Source organism: Heterobasidion irregulare (assembly GCF_000320585.1).
Source record: "Heterobasidion irregulare TC 32-1 unplaced genomic scaffold scaffold_04, whole genome shotgun sequence".
Classification (NCBI taxonomy): Eukaryota; Fungi; Basidiomycota; class Agaricomycetes; order Russulales; family Bondarzewiaceae; genus Heterobasidion; species Heterobasidion irregulare.
The window spans coordinates 2,217,810-2,234,449 of NW_009258200.1; the positions used below are offsets into that span (position 1 = coordinate 2,217,810).

General features: G+C 50.7%; 9 protein-coding genes across 9 annotated transcripts; 3 read left to right on the top strand and 6 right to left on the bottom strand.

Annotated features, from left to right (window-relative positions):
• Window positions 1-393: 393 nt before the first annotated feature.
• Window positions 394-2,068, bottom strand: HETIRDRAFT_450866 (uncharacterized protein; the record flags this gene model as incomplete). The annotated part of the gene is made up of 4 exons (XM_009547202.1): window positions 394-737; window positions 789-1,080; window positions 1,137-1,898; window positions 1,949-2,068. 4 exons carry the CDS (start codon window positions 2,066-2,068, stop codon window positions 394-396), a joined length of 1,518 nt encoding a protein of 505 aa, XP_009545497.1.
• A 496-nt stretch (window positions 2,069-2,564) lies between these two features.
• Window positions 2,565-2,879, bottom strand: HETIRDRAFT_315458 (uncharacterized protein; the record flags this gene model as incomplete). Its single annotated transcript, XM_009547203.1, has 1 exon — window positions 2,565-2,879. A coding segment is annotated over one exon (315 nt), but the record flags the coding sequence as incomplete, so codon positions are not given.
• Window positions 2,880-3,691: 812 nt separating this feature from the next.
• Window positions 3,692-4,552, bottom strand: HETIRDRAFT_450867 (uncharacterized protein; the record flags this gene model as incomplete). Its single annotated transcript, XM_009547204.1, has 2 exons — window positions 3,692-4,003; window positions 4,070-4,552. The coding sequence occupies 2 exons, from the start codon at window positions 4,550-4,552 to the stop codon at window positions 3,692-3,694; spliced, it is 795 nt and encodes a 264-aa protein (XP_009545499.1).
• Window positions 4,553-6,528: 1,976 nt separating this feature from the next.
• On the bottom strand, window positions 6,529-6,915 carry HETIRDRAFT_27684 (uncharacterized protein; the record flags this gene model as incomplete). Its single annotated transcript, XM_009546318.1, has 1 exon — window positions 6,529-6,915. A coding segment is annotated over one exon (387 nt), but the record flags the coding sequence as incomplete, so codon positions are not given.
• On the top strand, window positions 6,914-7,246 carry HETIRDRAFT_417195 (uncharacterized protein; the record flags this gene model as incomplete). The annotated part of the gene is made up of 1 exon (XM_009547205.1): window positions 6,914-7,246. One exon carries the CDS (start codon window positions 6,914-6,916, stop codon window positions 7,244-7,246), a length of 333 nt encoding a protein of 110 aa, XP_009545500.1.
• Window positions 7,247-8,901: 1,655 nt separating this feature from the next.
• On the top strand, window positions 8,902-9,516 carry HETIRDRAFT_426573 (uncharacterized protein; the record flags this gene model as incomplete). Its single annotated transcript, XM_009547206.1, has 2 exons — window positions 8,902-9,240; window positions 9,406-9,516. 2 exons carry the CDS (start codon window positions 8,902-8,904, stop codon window positions 9,514-9,516), a joined length of 450 nt encoding a protein of 149 aa, XP_009545501.1.
• A 300-nt stretch (window positions 9,517-9,816) lies between these two features.
• HETIRDRAFT_426574 (uncharacterized protein) lies at window positions 9,817-10,446 on the top strand (the record flags this gene model as incomplete). Its single annotated transcript, XM_009547207.1, has 1 exon — window positions 9,817-10,446. One exon carries the CDS (start codon window positions 9,817-9,819, stop codon window positions 10,444-10,446), a length of 630 nt encoding a protein of 209 aa, XP_009545502.1.
• Window positions 10,447-12,200: 1,754 nt separating this feature from the next.
• On the bottom strand, window positions 12,201-12,954 carry HETIRDRAFT_417196 (uncharacterized protein; the record flags this gene model as incomplete). The annotated part of the gene is made up of 3 exons (XM_009547208.1): window positions 12,201-12,501; window positions 12,561-12,814; window positions 12,868-12,954. 3 exons carry the CDS (start codon window positions 12,952-12,954, stop codon window positions 12,201-12,203), a joined length of 642 nt encoding a protein of 213 aa, XP_009545503.1.
• Window positions 12,955-14,371: 1,417 nt separating this feature from the next.
• On the bottom strand, window positions 14,372-14,827 carry HETIRDRAFT_315428 (uncharacterized protein; the record flags this gene model as incomplete). The annotated part of the gene is made up of 2 exons (XM_009547209.1): window positions 14,372-14,649; window positions 14,701-14,827. 2 exons carry the CDS (start codon window positions 14,825-14,827, stop codon window positions 14,372-14,374), a joined length of 405 nt encoding a protein of 134 aa, XP_009545504.1.
• Window positions 14,828-16,640: the final 1,813 nt, after the last annotated feature.

Genomic DNA, 16,640 nt, shown 5'->3' on the forward strand with positions numbered 1-16,640 from the left:
CTTATTTCACCTATTCGTCACAGACATGGACTGACACCCAATCATTTCCACATCTCTTAGTACTTTTGCTGCCGACCGATCGCCGACCGAATAGTCGGCACTCATTTTCCCCATCACTCCTTCAAGTACCAAGCCGCATTGAAGACTTCTTCCGATTTGCGCAAAACCATAGGGTTTTATGCCTGTGATGACATACTGAGGCTTCCCCTAATATTCCAATTTATTTTCTTCATTTTGCCGAACGCTTCGCTTACAAGTACATTCACACAGTCATTTCGCCGACCGATTTCCCGAACGACACCTCTAGTCTTCGCCAAACGTCTCGTTCATCTCAGGACAGTCCTTTCACTGTTATTTTACATTTTACTGTACTACCGACACCTTGAAACTACTTTACACATCGGGAACAAAGTCGCCCGACACCGACATTCCCGAATCCTCGGCATCCGACGAGTCTTCCACCAACACCACATCCGAAACCGCCGATCCACCCGAACGCGCCTCAAGAACCTCCAACTCACCCTGCCACATCGCGATCGAACGCGCCAGCGAGGCACGAGTACCTTCGGCCACAGCAATGCGGTACCGAAGCTCCGACGCGATGCCTTGCGCGACGACAGGAGACAGGCGAGAGGAGTCGGGCAGGGCGGGGACAGCAGAAGAACGGGGACGGGAAGGGGCCAGGACGGTACGGGTGGTGGTTGGGAGACGCTGGACGGGCTTCCGAACCCGAACAGCTAGACAAGACGATGAGCTCACAGCCCAGCAATGACGAATTGATTACTCACCTTTAGTCCGCGCGATACTCTCGCCGACAGATCGTTCAGGGATGAGTACCTCGACCTTACGCTTCTTAGTCGGGCGCGATGGTTCCGGCTCCCCCGACTTTTCGGCCGCCTTCGCTTTCGACTTCCCTTTCCCCTTCGACTTCCCTTTGTCCTTCGGCATCCACCCGGGCTGGAAGCTACAACCTTTCTGCTCCTTGGAGCACTTCGTACAAGAAACTTGGCCGGCCCTCGTGTAGCACCGAAAAGCTACAGTGGTAAACTCGGTGGCGCACCGATGGCACGCGTATTCGGCCTAGAAGAAAGAAGGGTCAGCAAGCAACAAAAGGCGGCAAGAGGGAGGGGACTTACGAGGACGTCATCCGGCAACAACTCCGGGGGATCCTGCAGCAACTTACCAGCTCCGTTCCGCTCCACAGGAGGCCGAACAGATGACATTCGGCCTGTGCCAGGACCCAGAGGAAGCACGACACGTCCAGCGGTCGGCGTCAGTTGACGCGCGAACTCGATGACAACGGCAGCAGCCGATTGCTTGCCCTTCGCGTCAGTCGGGGCAGCGGCGGCGACCGGGCCCACGCTCATTTGGTCCAGGGCATCGGTTGCGGACGCAAGCTCCGAATCATCGGCGGACGGGTCGGGATGAGAAGAGTCGGCGGACGGATTGGGACGAGAGGAGGACGCGGCGGTAGAAGGAGAAGGGGAGCGAAAGAAGAGAGGAATGGGAAAGACGGACTCTGACTCCAGCTCGGCCAGCTGACGATCACCCTGTTCAGGATCGAGCGACCCGTTGAACATGGCCTCCACCAAGGCCTCCCGACGCCGCTGACGATCTTCTTTGGCCAACTGACAGGCAGCGGCAGCCCGCATCGCCTTGGCTTCCTCAGCCTCACGTTCGGCGACAGCGACCCGCGCAGCCTCCTCTGCCAGGGCCTGTTCTTCGGCCGCTTGTTGCTGTTTCTGCGCTGCAAAGCGCGCCGCACGCTGCGGCAAGATGCGCGAACCCCAGGCAAGCCAGTCGTCGGTGGCAACATGATCGAGGCCACTCTCAGCCTCGGCGACCCAGGCCGCGAGTTCGGGCACGTCCTGCCCACGCGCCGAACGATCGAAAACAGCCTGCAAGGACGTCAGCAGCCAGCAGAAGGCAAAGGGACGGACCGACTTACCACTCGTTTGGCGAACCCCTGCGCCCAGGCCTCGTAATCTTCGTACTCGGCGGCGCCGTCGGGAAGAGCGAGCATGTACTCCCCGAGCTTGGTTTTGAGGACAGAGAGGATGGAGGACATGTTGGAAGGCCGAAAGGATCGGACGAGGAGACGAAGCGGCAGGAGGATGGCAATGAAGGACTTAGTCGCTGGAGAATCAACGATCGGCAGGGGATCGTGGTCACCTGACAAAGCCCCGTGCCACTGCGCTCGGCAGAGGCCGCGATACGCGCCACCGCTTTTTGCCGACACAACTCTCACGCCAGCGTCTAGCTTGGGCGCTAGGACTCAGCCACCCCTTCACCTAATCAGTTGCCACGCCACAGGAGTTTGCCGGCTCCGCTTCGGTCTCTCTCGCACATTGACCCGGGTCTTTCCACGCCATTGCTCTTTGCCGATTCACCGCCTTTTGCCGCACCACTCCCATGCCTCAGCCACATACTCACCTAATCCGATCCCACTCAAGTTTTTTCCACGCCTCCACTCCAGTCTCCACGCCACGGGACTTTGCCGACTCCGCTTCAATCACTGTTGCGCACGCCACAGCTAGTCTTCCCACGCCACCGCTCATTACCGATCATTTTCCCACGTAACTTGCCACATCGCCACTTATTTTCCACGCCACTTTTCCCACGCCACTTTTTCCGCTCCAACTCACAGCCACCGACCACTGACTGAGGACAGTCAGGATTTCAGTAGGGAGGAGATGATGAGCATGCACCCGCGCTAGGGTCCGAGGGAGGTATTCGGGAAGCTTTGGGGAGACACCGAACAGCGCTAGACAAGTACCGAAGACACCGACTATTACCGAACACGGTCGGTCCCTACCCGACCGACGACAAGCCACCGAAGGACGTTCGGCAGCACTTGGGTCAGTTCGCCCACACTTCACGTACTTACCATGACCGCATAGGAGTGTTACGATAAGTGTTTACGAGATCGGAGCCAGTATTCCGTATCGGCCGATGTCCTCCGTGAGTCGGTCGGTCCTTATTGTTTATCTTCCCGACTTCTGCATGGTCGGTCAAACGCGATCTTGCACCATTACTTGGCCACCCTGGTCGTATGATACCTCTTCTTTATTTTTCATTGGTTCTCCAACGCCTATTCCGTCTACCTACGCTCGGGCGATGGATCCCGAACGTTCGGGATTTCGCCATCGCTGATTAACTTTTACCTTATCACCTTCGGAACCCATATGGACATCTCACCTACCTTCTTATCTTCTCTGATTGCTAAGGCTTGGCGCCCATTCGACATCTACTCTCATTTCTTGTTTAATATTTTACTTAGAGGCTCTGTTTACTATAAAAACCTACATACAACTCTGGAATAAACCAGCTTTCGCACCCCACAGTTCAGAGCTCATTCGCACTCGTTTCAACCATCAAAATCGTCTTCATCGACTCCCGAAAACTTGTCATCCTCGTCGTTCGGCCTCATTCGCGTTCGTACTCGTCTCTTCGCTCGTACCCCCCATCCTCCCTCGTATATTGTCAGAGTCCCGTGTGGCTCTTGAAGCACGTAGTTGTCGGTCGCGACACTACCTTCTCGTTACCGACCGAATCCCCGACTCGACCGACCGAACGTTCGGTCGGTGTTCGGCGCAGTCCCGAAACCGCTCGGGCGCTATAATCTCATACTCCCCATTGTTTCTCAGTACGCCATCGATTTCTAAAGTCATCACTAACAATTCCTTGTGTATTAGATACTAGCTCCAGCACCCCCTGCATTAGAGGTTGTTTTGGTGTTGTGCTCGGCACTTAGAGCCACCTCTAGCGTATCACCGACATAGAGATCCAGAATGCCGCCGCACGCGCGAGCTGCAAACTGTTCAGCGATCTGATCGGTATATGGGGGCACACCTGAATGCTGGATGGTGACGGCGTTCAGGGGTTCGAGGCTGTGAACGATTCGGAGTTTGGTGCCAGTGGAGGTGCTATTCGTCTTCTTGACGACTGTAAACCAGCGCGATCGGTAGGACGAATTCGACGGCTCATAGACTCCAGCGGCGATCTTGGTTTTGATAAGTCGGCACACTTCGTCGTAGATGCCTGGTGGAATCGGAATGTTGCGCTAAACCCAGGGCTTGTGCTCGACTACCGGCATATTGACTGGTGGGAAGAAGTCCTCGCGGAAACGTCCGCGTTCCGAGTCGTCCCAGGCGAATCCCATCTCTTGTAGACACATGAAATGGTGCATGAGCTGTCGTTCGGCCGGCCAAAGGAAGTCGTCTGAGTGGACTCTATCGATGAGGTCGCGTTGTTCGGCTGTGTATCGTCCAGTCGGCGTGAAGGGTGGTGGGTTTGGTGTCAGTGTCGGAAGGGTGGCGAGAGGGTCACCAAGGATGTTCCGAACGATTCGGAACTTTTCGGGGAGGTCGGCCAGGACTGGTCGTGTTTTCTGTGCGACCGGTTTGTACTTGCGCTTGGCGGTGAAGATGGCAACCGGGTCGGCGATATTAGTGGAATGGAGAGAACCGGGGACGACTAAGGAAAATGAAGACAACATATCGGAATCGAGATTGTTTTTGAGATGACTTTCGGGCCCCAGGTCGGAGGCCATAATGTACTTGAGACAAAGATCGCGACGAGAGGGAGATAGAGAATGGAAATCTGAGGACACTTCGATAAATGGGAAATTGGGGGTATCATGATCAGTGGAAATGATCAGTGCAACTTCTCCTTGATCTCGGATCAATTCATCGAGTCGCGAAAACCCGCTTGTTTCCGGTGAAGAATTCGAGGGGGTCCTCGCCGGATCGTCGGAATGGTGGCTCGTCGTCCTGTGTTCGGGTCGCTGATGGTGATCGTCTGGTCTTCATTTGAATAATTCTTGACAATACTTTCGGTGAGGATGTCGAAGGGCCGACCGAGGAGAACGTCGTAGGTGGGGTTCCGAATGATGTGGACTTGGAGGTACAGGGTGATGTCGCCGATGAGGAATGGGACGTTGCGTGCGAGGCCCAAGGATCGGTCGATTTCGCCATTCGCCGACTGCATATTGAGGACGATTTCGGGGTCGTAGATGAGCGCCAGTTCATTGCAAATGCCTTCCGACATGGCGATGACTTGTGAACCCGGGTCGATGACACATTCAACTTCCTGCTGATGATCGACGAGGGGAACGATGGACCTTAGGGCAGACGATTCTTTAGCAACTATCAACGGCAGAGGAACCTGACCGGGCTGTAGACTCTTCAGATATGTTTCGTACGTGTCGGGGATGATGATCGCGCCAGGTGGAGGTGTTTCAGGTTGGTGCAGGACATTGACGAAGGAGGAGATGGTCGGTCGAGTTGGTGGTTCGAGATCGTCGATGGCATAGGGTAGATCGGCATCTTGGTAGAAGGTCCGAACATTGCTGGCGTCTTTGGTAGGTGATCGGCGTGCTGACGTGGCTTCCCTGACCTGCGAACGGACTTCGGCGGAGAGGGAGAGTAGTTCGCACTGGGTAAGCGTCACCTGAGTGGCCATCGCCCTGTTGTAGACCTCAGCTGCTACCTTCTCGTCATAGATCGGCGCCGTAGTCCTGTAGGCCGGAGCATCCTTCTTTGCCGAGGGTATCTTCGCCGGGGCTCCCATGTTGCGCTCGTGCGGTGGTGCATAGGTGGCGTCCTGGGCTTTGGCGTATGGGTGGATTGGCGCATCGTCCTTGGCTGGTACCGGGGGCGGTCGCTGAGTCGGGGACGTCGGTCGGGGCTCGGGTTCGGGAGTTTCGGTCCTCGCTCGTCGTTCAGGGGCCGGTGAAGGGGTAGGTGCCGAACGTCCTGTCTGCGCCATTTCTCGTGCCCTTGCGCCCCGTGTTCGGAGCGCAAATAGTTCGCGTTCAAGGCTTGCAATCCGCTGGACGTTGGTGAGTTGGTAAGTCGGGGTGACCTCCAGCAATGAGGGTGAATCGTGACGGGAGGCTATTGTCATCGGGTGAGTCGGCGCCGTGTTTACCGTAAACATCATCTGTCCCGTCGCCAACTGGCCTGGATTCCTGCGGTGCCATTCGTCCACTCGGTCCTTCAGATTACTACCCGTGATTTCTCTGGGTACGAATGCTCCACTTGACAATACAACCTTCCCCTCGATATTCCTCTTGCATTTGCCGATCCGAATGTATTCGGTGACCTCGGGACAGGCGCGCATGAAGTGTTCGGGACTGCCGCAGAACATGCAGTTGTCGCCACCTTGTCCTGGTTGTCGGGATGGTCGATCGGCTGGCCTGGACGTCCCTTGAGCTGCAATAGCCTTGACAAAGGTGTCAGTGAGCCGTTCGAACATGGTCGCCAGGTCTTCGGCCTTGATTGTGTTGGTGGGCGGCGCGGCGGGGGCTGCTCGAGAGATGTCAGTAGACGTAGTGCTGTAGGCGGATGTGGTGCTGTGCAAGACGAATCGGGCCGCATCGTGGATGTCCTGGAGGTTGTACGGGTCGTCTGGGAAATGATCGGGGAACTTGAGTTGTAGACATTGAGAGATTCTTGCCCATAGCTCCGGTTGGAATCCTCTAGCGAAGGCGTGTCCTTGTTTGGCGACTGAGATTCGTGCCTTGCTGAGGAGAAATACCGTGATTGCCAGGAATTGCCGATGATAGTCGCCGAGTTCGCTGAGAGACAAGATGCCGACCCTGCTCGTTTCGCCGACTAGCTTGTCCATATCCGATACCGACCATTTGCGTTCTTCCTCTGATCCGGGGTACAGTCTGTAGACTTCTTCACAGAACTCCTTGAATGTCTTCGTGGCGTCGGTAAAAGTGGTGAGCGATTCCCAAAGCTCACAGGTGTTGACGTCCAGGAATCGGCAAGCGTGTTTCTTCCTTTCCTGCTCGTCTTCTACCGCAGACCGAACGAAGTGGAAGTCCAGATCGGCGAAATATCGTCTCAATTCGCGGGGTTGATGGGGGTCAAAGGTCGGGGCCGTTCGATCTCCACGAGCGGGCATGGATGGGGTCGCCATAGTGAGAAAGTCAAAGGTGGGAGAGAAGGTATTGTTTGCTAAGGTGATCGGGGATGGAGTCGCTGGTTCGAAGGAGCGTTCTAGCGAAGTTGGTCGGATGGTCGGCGTCCAGAAGACGGGGCTGCGTGGGATTAACGGCGAGATGGAGTCGTGGAGGGATGGTATAGGAGACGGGGGTAATTGTTCTAAGAGCGCAAGGTCGAGGATGGGGGAAATTGGCGGGAGTAGCGATTGGTTTGGCGACGACGGTGGGGTTAAGAAGAAAGTGGAGTCGGGTGGTGGCGAGAGCGATGGCGAGGGTTCAAGATCAAGATAGTGATGGTGGGATAGATGCTCCGGGACTATATCGGCGTCTCCGAACAAACTTCGGTCGGCAGATGTTTCCTGAGTATTGAAGCTGTCGATAACTGTTTGTCATTCTTCGCGCTCCGCTGTTGGTCGGGACGAGTGACGTAGATTCCTTGAGGTAATTTTGAATACTAACCCCTCGTGGTGGGCTCCAGAATGATATGCTAGAGGTAGCCCTAAGTGCCGAGCACAACACTAAAACAACCTCTAATGCAGGGGTGCTGGAGCTAGTATCTGATACACAAGGAATTGTAAGTGATGACTTTAGAACATGAAGGCGTACTGAGAAGCAATCGGGGAGTGTGAGATTTTAGCGCCCGAACGGTTTCGGGACTGCGCCGAACACCGACCGAACGTTCAGTCGGTCGTATCGGCAATGCGGTCGGTAACGAGAAGGTAGTGTCGCGACCAACAACTACGTGCTTCAAGAGCCACACGGGACTCTGACAATATACGAGGGAGGACGAGGGGTATAAGCGAAGAGACAAGTACGAACGCGAATGAGGCCGAACGACGAGGATGACAAGTTTTCGGACGTTGACGAAGACGATTTCGATGGTTGAGACGAGTGTGAATGAGCTCTGAACTGTGGGGTGCGAAAGCTGGTTTATTCTAGAGTTGTATGTAGGTTTTTATAGTAAACAGCGCCCCTAAGTAAAATATCGAACCTGAAATGAGAGTAGATGTCGAATGGGCGCCAAGCCTTAGCGATCAGAGAAGATAAGAAGGTAGGTGAGATGTCCATATGGGTTCCGAAGGTGATAAGGTAAAAGTTAATCAGCGATGGCGAAATCCCGAACGTTCGGGATCCATCGCCCGAGCGTAGGTAGACGGAACAGGCGTTGGAGAACCAATGAAAAATAAAGAAGAGGTATCGTACGACCAGGGTGGCCAAGCAATGGTGCAAGATCGCGTTTGACCGACCACGCGGAAGTCAGGGAGATAAGCGATAAGGACCGACCGACTCACGGAGGACATCGGCCGATACGGAATACTGGCCCGATCTCGTACACACCTATCGTAACACTCCTGTGCGGTCATGGTAAGTACGTGAAGTGTGGGCGAACTGACCCAAGTGCTGCCGACTCGTCCTTCGGTGGCTTGTCGTCGGTCGGGTAGGGACCGACCGTGTTCGGTAAAAGTCGGCGTCTTCGGTACTTGTCTAGCGCTGTTCGGTATCTCCCCAAAGCTTCCCGAATACCTCCCTCGGACCCTAGCGCGGATGCATGCTCATCAGCGGTGCCTACATTCTTAGCGAATTAAGCAGGGAAATTATGAGGGAAAAATATGCAGCATTTAGGATTCTACCATATATTGCCAGAGATAGGAAGGCGCAAAGAATCATGCAGTCTAGATACAGAGGAGGGAGCACTGAACCTAAAGACAGCAGCTCAGAGGAGGAAGACTAAAAATAGAAAAGAAGCTGGAAGAACGGTGATAAAGAAGACGTGGATTAACATGAGCCTGATGCCAAGAAATTAAAAAAGGAAGCTCAGAAAATCAGGACACACAAGCGCACATAGGAATGAACGGGGAAGGAAACAGGGAAGTTGTAAAACAAAGTTCCTCATTCCACTCGCCATCATCTTCACCCTCAGAAACACGTCGTCTACCTCATCTGCCATGAAACCTTTACTTAAGATTGGTCAGGGAATCAATATCTATCCCTATAGCGCTATACCGGTAACTACCGGACAGAGCTCGACGACAGGGACGATCTGTATCATGGAGCACATGGAAGGGGACCCATCAACTCTATGTTCAGCGGCGCCCACCTTAACGCATGGATTGATTAATCTGTTCAATGTGCCTGGAGGATTAAGGATAGAAAAGAAGGTATGGATTTTGGAGAAAGCAGGACTGGATGCGGTATGGGGAGGGAAGCAGTTGCTGACAAGATGTGAAGAAGAGGATGCATGGATGGAGGTGAATATTCAGCAGTATCTGGGAACAGACCCGATGGTGAGCCTGTTTAGAGGATCAGTGTGGAGCGAAGAACCAGGAAAAGTTAACTGGTGGGCAGACCATATTCTGGTGCCTAGCATAGCAGCAGATGTTATGGGCATCCTCACTTATTCATTTAGAATGCCAGACATTACCCTATTTTTTGCTCGTCCTTACTTACAGTTTGTGCCAAGGCTTGGCGAGATAGCTGACAGCTCATTTGAGCACACTGCGTTCATTTCCAGACTTCAGCGTGACGAGAAGGAGACCAAGGAATGGCAGTATAACAGATAATCTTTCTTATTTTTCTTAAATCTCTTCTACTATAACTATGGGGAGCAGACAATTTTCATACCACTTTTGCCTTTTGTCATTTTATTATCAGTCTACTTTTACTCAGGAACTTATGAAGATACGGCTGATGGTTTCAGCATTTAGGAGCATATGTGGTAGCGACTCAAGGTTGATACCAGAAAATCTAGAGCGGTCGCGGCTTTAAGGGTTCAAAAGCTTGGCTATGGACAAATTACAAAAAGGGAGCGTAATCTATGGCAATATATTAAGGCTAACTAAGCATATCAAGTATCAACCATCATGTCAACTAACCACAGTGATCAGTTGTCGTGGTGGAATACTCTCCCTCGATCATTATTCCGCAAGTGGAGCACCATCTTTCCTCAGCCACTAGTGGACTTCCAGCCACTTATAGTTCCATCTCAGCCACGGCCGGATTTGATTGATGTTGCATCAGTATTTCCTCCCCCACGCTCATTCTCATCTATTTTATCTGAACCTATACACCGTGTTGACCTTGCATTACTCGCACCATCCATCACTGTTCCAGAAACACCAGTTGATGTGCCTGGTACCATAGCAATTACCCCCGTGGAGCCTGGAATTCGGATGCCACCAATGCAGGCAGGAGGAATAATGATGGGAGTAACAGTGATTACAGAGCGAGATGGAGTATGGTTGGAGGAAGGAGTGTCGATTGACGTTATCGAAAAGAAGGAGAATGGAGTATTTGACTATCAGTCAATTGTCCTGGGGCAGAGAATCTGGAGGGATGATAGGATTGTGGTCTTTTCAGGAAAAGCAAGTGGCAAGCAGATCGTCGTTATCGCCTCTATTCATCAGATCAACTCACCCTCTCTCATGGGATACGCTCTGTATCATAACTTTGGCGAGTATATTCGTGCTCTTTTTATCGCCGATCGTGAATGAGAAGTAACATCTACTGAGGATGTGGAGGAAATCACCAGGCGGGCATTAGGAGGAGCAGGGGCTCAGATATTTCGTCGCTTTCATCATGCCTAATCTTGTTTTATGGTATGCTCCATAAACATTCTTGCAGTCTATCCTTTCTTTCCTTTTGAGTTTCTATGGACATGCTTTTGGTATCACGATTCAACAATCTTTTTAACATTCATTAGCACTTCCGAGTTTCTTTTTTTGAAATCATGGAATCACGTGGTCTAAAAAGAATATACCATCAACCGGGGATGGTTGAATGCTAGTGCCCCGCGGATGTCGCGCTCGCACATTGTTAGGCATCAAATAGTGATGGTAGAATGGAGGGCAGAATATCTGACTAGAAGAAAGAAAAGAGAAACAACCTAGAAGGGACAGGACATTTAATTCCGATTTTCTACATATTTTCGAGTATTTTACCACTTAAACTTGATTTCCTATCCCTTTTCATACTCATAATTCGCTTTTGGGACAGATTCCAGAGCCTAGGGTCTATTTCAGAAAGGGCTAGACCATGGCAAGACAATAAGGAATGGAAAGAAAGCAGTGGAATCTGGTAGAATAGAAAGGAGCTTTAGTGGAAGGATGGAGAATGTTTAGGAAAGGGGCAAGGTCTAGGGCATTCCAAGCTGAAAGGAGGGGAAGGTTCTGAGCAGTTCTGAAGGAAGCTGAAGGAATATTCTACCACATTCTGAGCCTTTCTTTTACTTTCCTTTCTGTTCCTCTGCTTTCCTCCCTATTCTTTTTATTTCTACAGCATTCTTTGTGACTCACAATGACTCTACTCAGCCTGTATATACTAGGAAGGAGATTCCCACTTGAAATAGTATATAAGGAGGCTGATTGTCCTGCTTCAGGCAGAGACCATCTCTCCCTCTTACTTTTACTCAGTCAGTCAGTGCCAGTCAATAAGTTCTTTGAGTGATATCAGTTGGAGATAAGCTGCAAGACTTGTAGGGATACTAGACGAACTAGTAGCTCGCCTTCAATCTGTGTAGCACCTCAGCAACTTGAATCACAAAGTTCTTAAGCCTCTCCTCATTATTCTCAACATTTACGGAGTATTGTCTTTGTTAGTGGTCCGGCACCACTTCAAAAATTTGCTAAATAGCTCAAGATATTCTCATCGTTGCCTATAACTGTGACCAACATTTGTGTATTGTGCCAACACCAGAAGGTATCATCTAGAACAGCAATCAAACGAACACTAGGTACATCCGGAAAAACAGGAAACCCCGATCGTATCTAGGGGAGAAACCATTCCTCTCCGCGACAGCGCATCAGAATATGCAGCGACACTGTTGCCAAGAATGAGAAACCTTGCGCCCGAGCAGTTGTTGTTCCGCATGGTCTTCAGTGCGTGTTTGGGGTCCTGGATTATACTGAGAGGCCGGGCATTGTACGTCGGGAGATTGATGACAAGCGGTTCGAGCGCAAGTGAGGGAGCTGGATGCGGAACAATATATGTGATACAGGATGGTGAATTTGAGACTATGAGACATTGGAGCTTTCGCTCTGTCTCGGTGCCGTTGCACGCATACAATACAATATTGAGGCCGCATTCCAACAGGCCTGTGAGGATTTTGTCTGAGAGCTGAAACAGAGCCTCAGCACTCATGGAATTTGGGATCGCTTTCACGGCAGCAATGATTGAGGGTGCTCCAGGGAGCAGGACTTGAACAGTCCACACACGGACCTAGGACAGGGCAAGCATTATTACAGCAATGTTATGGGTTGAGTGACGTGGAAGGCCATAACTTTGTGGCTTTCTCGAGCTCCGCTGAGCGCAGAATCTCCTGCAGTTCTTGGGGATTAGCAATGGGCATAGGGTCACCCGTGTGACCGACTAAGAAGTGCTGGTCCGCCTGGCTGTCCCAGTACGTCCGCAGCGTGGCATGTAGCTTAGTGTCATCGCAGCTGATGCCTAGAGGGCCATTGTAATCTAAAGCCTTAAGCATATGTCGGACACAATCGTATGTTGCTGCACTTATTGTACTTGGAAAGCGAGGCATGGCTGCTTGTTTCATCCTACATTCAACCGGCTTGGTTTAGTTTCGGATTCGGAGCATGAAGAAAGGAAAACAAACTTGAAACTACGTGCACTATGAAGATTGAAATGTTGTGCCATAAACCTATACACACCTGGGCTCTCAATAAGAGCTATATGTGAGAATTTATCGAGACTAGGTGCATATTGCATATTTTGAAGTCCTTTGCCGGCTTGACTGCATTCACGTCCATCGACAATGGCTGCAAGCAAGCCATTGAACACGCGATGATCGTCATATTCGCCCTTGAGAACGCCCTTGACATAGCGAACGTAGATGGACTTCTGATTAACCTAGAGGTGTTTCATTTTAGTACGTGTCTCTCGCAAATGACAAAAAATTGCACCTCCTCAAATATATCCTGCAGCCCTAAGGCTTTTGCATAAACGATTGCCGATCCCTTGTCTCGATAGTGGGTGTTGAGATACTTCATATTCTTGTTCAAAGGGACTGGGTGAGAGCAGGAATGTTTGAACTGCTTTGTGTTTAGAATATCCTTGCAGGATCCACAAACGACTGGCCCATCAAAGTTGGAAGAGACATTGACTGTCTTTTGGCAGGTTTTTGCGAAGACGGCGTGCTCACTAGTGCGCAGCTCCCATATGTGGGAATGGTTTTGAAGTCGTTGAACTTCAGCCTTCTCTCCAGTCGTTAACACAGAGATTGATCAACCATATGTCTTCTGTGCAATGAGGTGCTCGCTCACGCCTCCTCCACTCTTCACGCCACGCTGCAGCAGGTTCAAGACGCCAGAAGCCATCTTGACAGCGATTCCAGTGCATGCGAGATTTGCATGCCAGTGTTCGATCTGACCATGAGTCTCGGAGGATAGTTTAATCAGAGTTACTCGCGGTGCCAACGCATCCTCCGGTGAGTCGCTTTTGAACCATGCATGCAAGGTTGACGAGTGCATCCTAGAATCCTTGGATCGACATCCTGCGACATGTTGGGCAAATTTTGTCACAAGATATGCCTTGCCTGTCCGGATCCATTTACCGCAGCGCGAATGGAAAACCTGCCATGATTCTCCTGTAGGGCGGAACTCTGCCATCAAATTGCAAGCTAAGCACTCGCCTTTCCATCTCTTTAGCTTGGCTTGATTAATGACAAACGTGCCCTCTACCATAGACTTCTTGAGCTTTCGGCTTTCAACTGCAGAACGGCTGATCCCAATGGGACCCATTATTGACCTGGGGGCTACTACTGGCATTGACAAAACTCCCATCATTTTGGGCACAAGAGGAGACTTGTTTTTGGTGAGATCCTCTTCCAAACCGATGTTGGATTTGACTAACAAAGTCTTCATTCGTTTGGCTGTCGGTGTTGTGAGGCTTGCAGTGGAGGATACTAGCGGCACATCTGAATCAACTTTGGACTGTGATCTCTTCCGTACGGCTGATGTGCCCCCCATAGCTCAAGGGACTTCGGCCCCACTATCATCTTGACCACTCTTGAATTTCTCCGTATCACTTGCTGACCTGTCAAGACCGAGATCGACTATCAAGACGGCTGTGTTGCTTTCCTGTATATTTGTGCCGACAATGACTGCGCCGCTTTCCTGTATATCTGTGCCGACGACAGCCATGCCGCTTTCTTGTATATCTGCGCTGACTTACATAGGAGACAACTGGAAGCTATTACCGGGCGCTGGCACAGGGGAAGACATAGCACCAACATTGGCGCTAGCAGGGACATCAATTGTCGGCATGGGATCCACGGTATGTTCAAGCACATTATCATTGTCTTGTAGCAAATCCAAAGGTCCGGTAGGAAAGAATCCGCACTCTTTCGGAGATTCTGTAGTCTAAATCAAACAGTGTAAGCATCTTTTTACCTCCTGACGGCAGGCTTTATATGCTCACGATGGAATCATTGTGGGATTTGGCTAGACGAATAAAGTAACGAATCCGCCAAGATTGACGCTTGGCATGTGTAAAGACCTCTGTGCCGAAAAGATGATGTTCAATAGTTTTGATTGTACAGACACCGCATGAGTTAGAGTCTTGCTGCTTCCCACAGGTGAGCATGTTTCCTGAATCACAAAATTGCAGCTTGAAAGCATGTTTCAACCATGCCTGCAGATTCCTCATGATCTGCCGCTCGGTCTTCGTGTTTGGCAAAGAATTCCCTGCAAGTATGACCATCAAGCTAAGTCCCATATATAGATCACTACACGCACCACATCTAATATGTTTCTGTGCAAAATCAACACAAACGGCAACCCAATGATTGCCTCCCATGAACGCGGCCATATAAAGATTCTTTCGACCATTGTCACAGATGTCTGTGGCATAGCGGCGCAACATTCTCGACTGATCCCAACTCTTCGTGGCGAATCAGCTGACTATCTGGTTATAGAAGTGCACAGGTACGACAAGTTCCGTCTCTTTGAGGGTTGAATGTGACCAGACCCGACGATGCAGATCCTGAAGTAGCATGTCGATGATCTCATCTCCCAGCCAGCTGTTCGAAAGGAGTGTCGTGAGGTCGCTCATGGTCCCTAAAGCGCCCGAAGCACAGAGTGGAGATCCCCAAGGAAGGGACATCATCAAGGTCTGTGCTCTTCTTGTCTCTTGTTGCACCTCGGCCTCAGTGTTCAATGTATTAGAGCGAGCAAGCCAATCGCACGCAGCCATCCAGAGTGTTCTATTTCTATGAATGACCGTGAGTTCTTGCCATAATGCAATTATTCACACCGGCCACTGAATGTCCTTGAAGAAAGGATCAACTACCGAGCAGACGGCTGTATTCTTGACGCGTGTGTAAGCAGTGTCAAGCTGGGAAAGCCATGGAGCTGGCGGGACTAGACAATCCTCAAGGACAATTCCAGCATAACCTCGAGCAGGGATCGTGCTGAAAGCATCGGAAGCCTTCATGAGGACCATGGCGGATGACTGACAGGGGAGGCTGCTGCAGTGGACGAGCTCGGTGATCGATAATTGTTGATGAGGGAGAATTTTTGTATAATCCAAAGGAATATCAAGTTGAGGATCCAGTGCCATGTCAGAGCTAGTGTCGGATGTGTGGAGGATAATTTCGGTCATTGTATCAAGCAAATAAAATGATACCAGACCGGTGCCAGATAATACTAATATTTGCATAGTAACACTGAGCTGACAAATAAGTCTACAGTGGCCTCTGACTAGTACAAGATTGTAAATCAAAAACAGGGAAGATATCTCAGGTGAACAGCTTTAGAAAGATGGTTGAACATGAAGAAAGATGAAGTAGAGACGAAGAGAGACGAGCGCGAGAGAAGCGCCTGTTCTACGTAACGAAAAAGTCGAAGCATTTTTGGGACTTCCTGGACCCGACTGGCCTTCTACTCCTTGAGCTAAAAAACTGCCGTGCCCGTGGCTCGAACCTCGTATCTTGCATACTCTTGTGTTCAAATCAAACTGGTCATTCTATTGCACTACAAGACCGATACAAAAGTTTGGACTCATCATCCATATTACTGCCAAAAGATCCGGACCCGGCATCAGCTTTTCTGCGACAATAGCCCAAAAAATCCAGACCACGGCACAGGCCTACCACCACAGCGTGGCATTTTGTCTGGACAGACTCTGGTTTTTAGGCCTTTTTTTCACAAATTTTCTCCGGATAGGGGGTCAGGCATACCCCCCTATTTTTGGGGGTCCTTGCTGCTGTCGGCTGAGAATGGGAAGACATGATATTGTGTGCTAGCGGAGGTCCAAGAATGTCGATGGGTCAGGCCGGTCAGGAGCAGATGGTAGGGAGTGGATAGCTAGGAGCAGGGAGGTTCTCCCTGGGTCTTTATACCTCTGGTCGTTGGCAGCCGGCACACGCTGTCTACTATCGATCGATGGCAAAGAGAAGACTGCAATTGAGACGTTGTGTTCTCATCATGCTTATCTGTACGTGTACTAGGGTTCCGTGAGTAATCCCTGAATTGCTAACATATTAATAACTTATGCTATTAACATTGTTATTCACACTGTTATTAACACTGTTATTATCAGGCCCCCTCCAGGGGAGCACAATGTTGATGCTAACAATGTTAATAATGTTCGAAATTGTATATAATGATCAGCATTTGAATTTACATTGAAATGTACATATTTGGGCAAGGGCCGGGTGGAAATATTGAAGGTTGTG